This window comes from Chinchilla lanigera, unplaced genomic scaffold (assembly GCF_000276665.1).
Source record: "Chinchilla lanigera isolate Chin_1 unplaced genomic scaffold, ChiLan1.0 scaffold00081, whole genome shotgun sequence".
NCBI classification, from domain to species: Eukaryota; Metazoa; Chordata; class Mammalia; order Rodentia; family Chinchillidae; genus Chinchilla; species Chinchilla lanigera.
Window position 1 is genome coordinate 231,360 of NW_004955482.1, and position 9,704 is coordinate 241,063.

General features: G+C 44.2%; 1 protein-coding gene across 2 annotated transcripts in view; it reads left to right on the forward strand.

The window, feature by feature from the left end:
• The first annotated feature begins 2,125 nt into the window (after positions 1–2,125).
• Chfr (checkpoint with forkhead and ring finger domains, E3 ubiquitin protein ligase) overlaps positions 2,126–9,704 on the forward strand; it is a 33,580-nt gene continuing 26,001 nt past the window's right edge. Inside the window, exons 1-3 of one of the 2 annotated variants that reach the window (XM_005402939.2) lie at positions 2,126–2,282; positions 2,367–2,510; positions 7,220–7,319. In XM_005402939.2, the coding sequence (XP_005402996.1) occupies positions 2,378–2,510; positions 7,220–7,319 (233 nt within the window). In that variant the 5' untranslated portion in view covers positions 2,126–2,282; positions 2,367–2,377. The remainder of the gene's footprint in view (positions 2,283–2,366; positions 2,511–7,219; positions 7,320–9,704) is intronic. The other variant, XM_005402938.2, reaches the window with a different exon arrangement.

A 9,704-nucleotide genomic window follows, 5' to 3' on the forward strand; every position in this document is an offset into this window, starting at 1 on the left:
GCTGGTATCATTTGGTAATTCTGAAATACAATTTCTATGCTCCAATTTTCCCCTTTCCTCAATTTGTAAAGTAAAATATTGCAGAAAGAGATGTAGTCATGAGCCCAAAGGAAAAAATGATTTAAAAGACATGAGGAAAGATGAAAATAAAACCTATATTGGAGGGGCTGGGGATTTAGCTCACCGGCAAAGCGTCTGCCTGGCAAGCGCAAGGTCATGAGTTCGGTTCCCGGTACCGGAGAAAAACCAAAAATAAATAAATAAATAAAACCTATATTGGAGGGACAAACATAAAACATTTAGTTCAAAGAATCACCTGAGCATGACCGTGCACTCCTATAATTCCAGTGAGGCAGAAGGATTGCTGAGTTCAAGTCCAGTGTGGACAACTTAACTAACCCTTAGTAAGACCCTGTGTCAAAAATGAAGTCTGAGGATGTATCTCAGTGAAGGCTCTCTTCCCACAAAAGAATATACAAGTATGCACCATAGTGTTACAATTGCCCACAATAAAATATAGCAAATGCTATACAGGTTTGTACCCAAGCCGCAGTAATTCTATAGCAGTGATGGTGAACCTTTTAAAGCTTTCAATAACTGAACAAACAGCCCACCAGGGCCCATGTGCCACAGGTTCACCACCATCGGTCTATAGCATATGGCCTAGGTATATCCCATAGTTAAGCTCGAACACCCAGGTTCATCCAAGTATGCTCTGTGACAATCACACAGTGAATCATCTAGCGAGGCACCTCCCTGTCTTTAATGGATGCCCACTTGTAGGAGTGAAAAATAGTCTCTTCACTCTCTTTGAAACAGGACACTTGTGGGAACTTGTTGCAGTGATAATGGGAATTAAAAACTGAAGCAATGGCACCAATTCACAGGGATAAGCTTTGAGAAGGAAGCAAAGATCGGAAGGAGGTTTCAGATTTTTCTTCTGAAGACAAATTACTTCTCTTAACTTCCTCATGCTGGAGACATCATCACCCTCTCCTCTGTCCAGATGAGTGGGCAGCTTATGTGGAGGCAGGCCCCGGGAGGCGGTGTTCCCTTTCCACAAGGTAAGGAGAAGAAAAAGGTGGGGAAGCAGGGAGATGAAGCAAACCTGGGGCCTGTTGCTTCATCGTATTTCCTCTGCTCTGTTCCTTGCCACAGAAGACCCTTTTACACCTGTACACCATGCGGTTGTGATTTGAGGCAAATGAGGCTTCTCCATATCCGCGGATCTAGCCTTGAATAAAGCCTTTTTCCTTTTCTCCAAAATAAATGTTCTCCTTTGGTTTGGTCGGAAAACGGACTGCGTATGCAACTCTGAGTGGCCCGTACAACACCAGTATTCCAAGTATGTTGATAAATGTATACATCTTTTTTAACCAAATTTAATGCCTACTCCACATTTGCAGTACTTCCATTTTGGAGGGCTCCAACAGTGCTGACATTGCCTTGTTCTCCAAGCTGCCTGAAATTTCTCGGCATGGACGAACCTTACTGTGTCCAGTTTCTCGTCTTGGCCGGTTTTTGTTTTGTTTTGTTTTGTTTTGTTTTGCCGGGGGTCGGGGCGTGCGCCTCCTTGAGCATCCTTTACACTACACACGGGAAAGCCGATAGAGTCCAAGAGGTGGGACTGCTGAAAGGAAATGCGCACTTACAATGGAAAGATATGGCAAGCCAGCCCTCCAAGAGTGATCCAGGCTTACTTGCTGACAAGCACCGAAGATGCTCTCTTCGCCACCAGCTCGCCCGGAGTGCTCAGATGTCCCCATCTTTGTAATCCACGTGTAACAATGGTACACGAACACACTTTCCATTCACATTTATCTTACTACCGATAAAGTGTACGGTTACTTCTCTATCTAAACGGCACTTTATTTTAGGCGAAGCTATAAGAACTTGGGACGTCCATCCCAGAAGTTTCCCCGTCCCTTTCCCCGCTACGCGACATGGCGTCCAACGCAGCTACTTCCTTGATCCTAGGGAGATGAAGTCGTCCCGGCCAGTGTCAAAGATGGCGGATTTGCGCACAGCGCCTCTTCTGCGCAGGCTCCGCTAGCCCCAAAGTCCACGTTTTAGGGTCGCCGCCGCTGCCGCTCTAGCCACCGCTCTCGGTAGGTACCGCCGCCAGCCAATCGCAGGGCACGCTTCATGGCTCCGCCCGCGGATCAGCTGAAGGACTGCGATGTCTGTTGACAGCGGCGGCGGTCTGCTGCCGGTTCCGGGATCGGCGCTGGGTGTGGGGTGAGCGGCAGGCGGCGGGCGACGGCCGCAGCTGTGGACGTGGGGTAAGCGGCACAGGGGGCGGCTAACGAAGCCTTTTCTTGCCTGGGGCGGCGCGCCCTCCTCAGCGGCGTTTCCGGGTCTCGTAGATGTGAATTCGATGGAACCGCCCGGGGAAAACGAGCAGCCGCCGCTTCCGCCGCCCTGGGGCCGGCTTCTCCGTCTGGGCGCCGAGCAGAGCGAGCCACACGTCCTCCTGCGGAAGCGTGAATGGACCCTCGGGCGCCGGAGAGGTGAGGGGCGGCGGGCAGGGGACGGGCACGGAAGACGGGAGCGGGGGTCGGGAAGGGGAGCGAGGACGGGGTCGAGGATCCAGCAGGGTGGGGATAGACACTAAGGAATGGAGGGCACCCACGGTGGGGGCAGGACGAAGAGGGGGGAGCGGGCGGAGCCCACCAGGCGGGGTGAGGGGTGCACGGTGCACGGTGCCTTCCAGGGAAGTGGGCTGTCGTGTGACACATGCCACTGACTCTTCCGAAACGCTCAATGTAGATCACTGATTTCTCCCTACAACTTTATAAAGTTGTGCTCACGTCCTCCAGTTGTCATACGTCCTCCAGAACGGGATTTTCATTACAATACAGAATTTCTTTGACTGCAGTGAAATAAAGTTAAAAATCAGTAACAATGAATATTGGAAAATTCAGAGGTAGAAATCAAACTTTTTTTTTTTTTTAGACACTGTCTCATGGGTTAGTTAGGCCAGGAAGGCCTCAAACTTGCAGTGTAGTCCACAATGGTTTCAAAATCTCAAGCTCCTGCCTCAACCTCATGAGTGCTGGGATTATTGGAAACAGATTTTTGTTGTTATAAGTTTTACACCTTACAGTATACCTTACAATATAATATGTCTTCTTTTAGCAGTATTACATCCCAGTCTCAAATTTTACTAATATTGAAAGTGTGTATCATTAGAAACTTTTTTTTGGTACCAGGAATCAAACTCAGGACCTCACGCTTGCCAGGCAGGCACTGTGCCATTGAGCTATATCCCCAGCCCCGTCATTAGAAACTTTTGAAAAAAAAAAAAAAAAAATGTTGTATTTACTCAATGCATTAAAAGGTTTGGTGGAGAACAGGGGTCCTGGAGAGAAACTGCCTGGCTTTTCGTTACCACTTAATGTTAGCAACTGTTGCAACACGTTATGAATGTTATTTCTTGTTAGGACATAACATTTTATGTTAAAACATGGGGCACAAATGTTCAGTTAAATCTGTTTGGTATTAAAAATATTGTCAATGAATGTATTAATGTTGCCAGAAAAACAAAGGTTGTTGTATTAGTCTGCTGATACTACTGCAATAAAATACCACATTCTGAGTGGCTTAAGTACCAATACAACACTGTCTTGATCACTGTCATTTGCTGGTAAGTCAGCCAAGTAATTAGACTTCCAACTTGGTTCTTTTCAAAATTGCTTTAGATATTCTAAAATTTTCCCCGTTAAATTTAGGGTTAGCTTGTTGGTTTCTATAAGCCTTCTGGAATTTTTGTTGGAATTGTGTTGTTTTTGAAGCAGTCCAGGAGAAAACTGGTGACTTAATAGGATTGATTCTTCTGACTCCTACCACGAGAAGCTCCTCCTTAGACTACTGTTGCTTGAATGTGTCTTGCCATGACTTCTTGTGGCTACTGCCAGATGTTGTCCACTTCATCTTTTGGGTGCTTACATGGTGGCTTCATGTGTTGTGGGTGGGGGAGTCCCTTCTGTGAACCCAGCATCTTTGGGGAGTTGGGAGTGATGGTGACGTGTCCATGTGCTGCACACATTTTGTGTCCTCCTTCTCCTTTGGGGGTCATGGTGATGAGTACTGTGCAGGTGCTTTGGCTGGGTCCACTGAACTACTGGTGGTCTGTTAGAATATCACCATGGAGAAGCTCAGCAACCACCTGGCCTTGGTGTATGCCCAGAAGTAGATGGTTGGTAGGATGAAGGCAAAGGACCAAGGCTGGTACCAGAAGCAAGCCTGGGCTCTCCAGTGAGCACAGCCACTACTACAAGACCATTGAGGACCTGGGGGACAAGATTTTTGGTCCTGCTATGGAGAACTCCAGGATTATTCTGTATATTGACAACAATACCAATCTGGCTACAGATAACTTTTGAATCAGTTTTTTTTTTTTTGCACTGGAAATTGAACTCAGGACCTTGTGCTTGCCAGGGAGGCGCTTATGCCACTGAGTTACATTCCCAGTCCCTTTTGAATCAATTTTGAGATGAATGAAGCAAGCCCTGTCTTTGAGCATGAAGGCTGGTATCAGTGGCCTGCCCAAAGTGCTGGAGCAGCTCCTCTGGTCAAGATCAACCCAAAGATGGGTATTGAAGGCCTTAGGGAGGGGTTTTCTGTTAGTAGGAGAAGAAGAACCACAAAATAGAAACCAATGCCCTGAAGGCCAGGTGAGTGGCCAGGTCCATGGGGAAGTAGAGTCTGTTCTGGCATCAGCATCACCAAGATTGCATCAAACTGGTTCACTAGCTGGATTGAGGAGCTGAATGAGGAGGTTTCTGCCCAAACTGAACAGCTCCAGATGAGCAACTCTGGGATCACTGACCTGTGTTGTACCCTCCAGGGTCTTGAGGTGGAGGGACAGTTACAGACCAACATTAAAACTGCCCCAGAAGGCATGTTGGCAGAAACAGAGACCCACCTTGGAGCCTCCCTGGTATATGACCAGATACTGATTAGCAGCATGAAAGCTCAGTCTGGAGACGAGTGTGCTGACATAAAACTGCAGAACCAGGTGTCGCAGACATCAATGTAGCAGTTCACAAGCATCAAGTAGTGCCTGAAGCAGTGTGTTACTACCTACCAGAACCTGCTTGTGGGCTATAATGCTCACTACACCCTACCTACCTCAAGGTCCTCTGATTCAGCAGGCTCTGGACGCCTACCTTCCTTTAAAGGGGTTCCACCAGGTGCGATGGTGCACGCTTGTAATCCCAGGACTCAGGAGGCAGAGGCAGGAGGATAGTTGCGAGTTCGAGGCCAACCTGGGCTACACAGTGAGTTTGAGGCCAACCTAAACTACATAGTGTGACCCTGCCTCAAATAAATAAATAGATAAATAGAGGATGTAGCTCAGTGGCACCAGTGCCTGCCTGGCAAGTGCAAGGTCCTGAGTTCGATTCCTGGTACCAAAAAAATAAAAAAAAATAAATTTTTTTAAAAAATTCCCTTGGGTCAGCAGGTAGAGAGGGGCACTTGGCCCTGGCTCTTCCCCTGGCCTGCCAATAAAACTGGCCAACAGGAGGAAAACCAAAACAATATTGATCCTTCTGTATAGACACTTAGATCAGTAATGGAGTAATGCTCAGGCCAAGGCTGGGGATGTAGCTCAATGGTAGAACACTTGCCTAGCATGCTTGAGGCTCTGGGTTTAATCCACAGCACCACCACCCCCTCAAAACAAACAAACAAACAAACTCAGGCCAAAACAGGTTCCACATGGAACATTTTTAGAAATAAATTTGACTCGTCATTATTTCCTTCACAAATTCTCCAGTTTTATTTGGTTGACTGGCCAGCTGTAATAGAGATGGAACCTGGGGCGCTCAACTGCTGACCTACATCCTCACCTCGTTTTCTTTTTTTTCCCTTTTTCTTTTTGAGAGAGGGTCTTATCATGTAGTTCAGGCTGGCCTTGAATTCACTGTGAAGTGCAGGCTGGCTTTGAATTCTTGGTACTCCTTCTGCCTCAGCCTCCAGAGTGCTAAATTCTTCAAGTTTGTTTTTTTTTTAACCACAAACTGAACTCAGGACCTCGCGCTTGTCAGGCAGGTGCTGTGCCACTGAGCTGTATCCCTGGCCCAAATTCTTTAGTTTTAAATTGTCTTTAATTCCTATAGTATCTTTATGTAGAACCATAGGCTGCTATTATATTATAAGTAGTAGTAATTAGTCATTACATATAGTTTTCTGAAAGTGTTTGTACTTTTGATTTAAAGAAGGAGCAATTATATATTTGAGAATTTCCCTTTCTCCCTTATATTCAATGAAGATCTGGCTGTATTCTGCTCTGGACACTTTCACCTTCTGTTCTATATTTTCTTGTACATGTGTCCATGATAATTTGCTCAGATTTTCTGTGACTGTTTCTGTCATTGCTTCAATTTTGTGATGGGTTTTGAAACCTTAGGTTAAATAGAGGAAAAAGTTAAGGATTAAGTTAAGTCCCTTAGTTTTATTTAAGTTCTGATATTTATCAGACTAGCTGTGCATATGCATCATAAAATTGTGCTAAAGAGTCAAGCATAGGGGCTGGGGATTTAGCTCAGCAGCAAAAGCGCCTGCCTGGCAAGTGCAAGGTCGTGAGTTCGGTTCCCGGTACCGGAGAAAAACAAAAACAAAACAAAACAAAAAAAAGAGTCAAGCATAGGGATGCACACCTGTAATCCCAGCACTCTATGGGGCTGAAGCTGGAGGATTGGAAGTTTGAGCCTCAGTTGGGCAACATAGTGACTTAGTGAGACCCTGTCTCAAAGTTAAAAATTAAAAAATAGTCTAGCTCAGTGTGAAGATGTTGGGCTCAATTCCCAGTACCATCAAAAGAAAAAAACCAAACTGTTCTGAAGACCCAGCACTTAGGAGACTGAGCTAGGAGAATTTCAAATTTGAGGCCAGCCTAGACTACATGTTGAGACTTTATCTTAAAAAAGCAACCAAGTTATAAATAAATAAATAAATAAATAAATAAATAAATAAATAATTAATTTTGAAAAACAACCAAATTGTCCTGAAGCTATTGAAGTCATGGTGGGTCATCTGCTAGGTAATGGGGTTCCAGAAGGCTTAGGACACAGCCCTCCTCTTTTACTTTGGATTAAATGCTTAGCTACTTAAATGTTTCCTGTGTGGGCACTTTGGCACATACTTTGGTAAAGCAAAGGGAGTAGAGTTCACAGAACCTCAATTTCCAGTGTCTCCCTGTCCTCTGTTTTAGGTTGTGACCTCTCATTCCCCAGCAATAAACTGGTCTCTGGAGATCACTGTAAAATTGTAGTGGATGAAAAGTCTGGTCAGGTGACACTGGAAGATACCAGGTAAGTACTTTCCAAACTTCTGTTTCCTGTTATGGTGTAGGAAGATAATGGCTGTGTGTTTCAGGACAATAATAATAGTTTGTTTTCTCTATTGTGATGTGTAGCTTCTCAAGATATCATAGTGTATTTTCTGGGTTTCTAGAATGGAATCCTGGGTATTGCTTTGGTGCCTATAGATCTTAATTAAAATTAAATCACATATGGTTCAGAAGCCGGACTGGATAGTATACACCTATAATCCCAGGTACTCAGGAAGCGAAAGCAGAAAGATCTTGCATTCAAGGCCAACCCTGGGCAATTTGGTGATACCATGCCTATCTTAAAATGAAAGGAAGTAAAATGGACTGGGGATATAGTTCAGCAGTAGACTGTTTGCTTAACATGTCTCAGGCCCTATATGCAATCCCTAGTATCACAGAAATTTTAAAAAAATTAAAGTATGGCTCAAAAATAAAACTATTTGGTTTTTTAAGACAGGATCTTGGTGTGTAGTTCTCACAGGCGTTGAACTTGCTATATAGCCCAGGCTTAGTGATCCTCCCAGCTCAGCCTCCCAAGTGCTGAGGTTACAGGTATGTGCCACTACACCTTGTCCAGAAATAAGATATTTTTAGACACTGATAGTTAGGTATGGTGGCATATGCCTGTAGTCTCAGCTGCTCCAAAGACTGAAGCATGGGGACTGGAAGTTCAAGCCCAGCCTGGGCAACTTAGCAAGATCATGTCTCGAAATTTTTTTGAAAAGGAGTGGGGATGTAGCTCAGTGCCATAGCATTTACCTAGCATGTGTGAGGCCCTGGATGATGCCTAGCATGGCAAAAAAAAAAAAAAGACATAATGTTTTTAATTTTACAAACTTTAATTTAAAGTGTGACCTTTCTCCCAAACTAAAATATCTTGTTTCTTTGAAATTAATAAATTGCCCTTTCTTTGTGGCACTGGAGTTTAAACCCAGGGCCTTTGCACTTTGCTATAGCCTCAGCTCATTTTTAATTTTTAATTTTGAGACAGGATCTAAAACTAAGTGGCTGAGGTGAACTTTAGATCCTCCTTCCTCAGCCTCCCTCATTGCCAAGATGACAAGCTATTGTGCCTGGCTAATAAATTCTTTTTTTGTCTTATTTTGTTTTTTGAGACAGGCCTTATTTTGTTTTTTGGCCTTGAACTTACTGTGTAGCCCAGGCTGTCCTCAAGCTCTCAGGGACCCTCCTGCCTCAGCCTCCCAAGGGCTGGGATTACAGGCATGCACTACCATGCCTGGCCTCGCTAATAAATTCTTTCTTTTTTTCTCCAATCACATTTTATTGCTACATTTTAGATATACATTATGGTCACATTCATCATAGAGAATTTGTACCTGTACGTGATATGACTTGGATTTTTTTTTCCCCATTCCACTACCCTCTCTTCATCCCCCTCTTTCGTCCCCACTTTCAAAAGCTTTGTTCCCATTTTTTCCTTCTTATGTAACTGTATTACCACCTTTAGAAAGCTTTACAAAACTCCACTCACATTAAAAATGTGTGTTTGAGGTTATTACTGCATGACTGAAGATATGCGACTGTCATCGTCTCTGTCATCGTCTCTGCATTTCCACTGGGTATGCAACTAGATTCCACTCATCTCTTGCATCATTATTCATGATAACTTGTCATTTCCCTCCTTGGTGGACATTTATTATTTTGATTTATTGCAAACCACATTGTAGTGCTTGTCCTCCAGAGTCTGTAGCTATGTCTGATTATGTTTTGAAGGGAATGCGTCACTGAAATGTGCCAGGTTTTTTGTTTTGTTTACTTTGAAGATTGAACACAGAGCACTGCACATGATGGGCAAGTGCTCTACCGCTGAACTCCATCCCAGTCCTTTTTATTTTATTTTGGGACAGGGCTTTGCTAAGTTGCCCAGGCTGGCCTTGAGCTTGCCATCCTCCTCCCTCAACCTACTAAGTAGCTGAGATTACATGTGTGCCCCACTCTGCCCCACTAAATGTGCCTGTTTTAAATTCCATATAAGTGTGAGGGACCTCCAGCAGCACAGTGAGGTGTGCCTTTCCCTCCTAATGAGACTTGGTATTTTTTTAGAGATCAGGCGTTATAGTAAGAATGGTTTTAGGGATATAGGACTGGGAAAAGTGTTTTACGAGGAAGCATAGATGCTCTTTTGCTATTCTAATAATTAGCAGATGTAGGGAACAGAGAGTACTTTCTGTTTGACAAAGGGGCCAGAAACATGCTGGGGGAAAGATAGCCTCTAACAAATGGTGCTGTCTATCCACCTGCAGAACAATGAACCTACACTCATATCTCACCCTGTACTAAAATAAAATGACAATAGATCAGAGACCTCGATTTTTTTTTTTTTTTTTTTTTTTTTTTTTTTTTT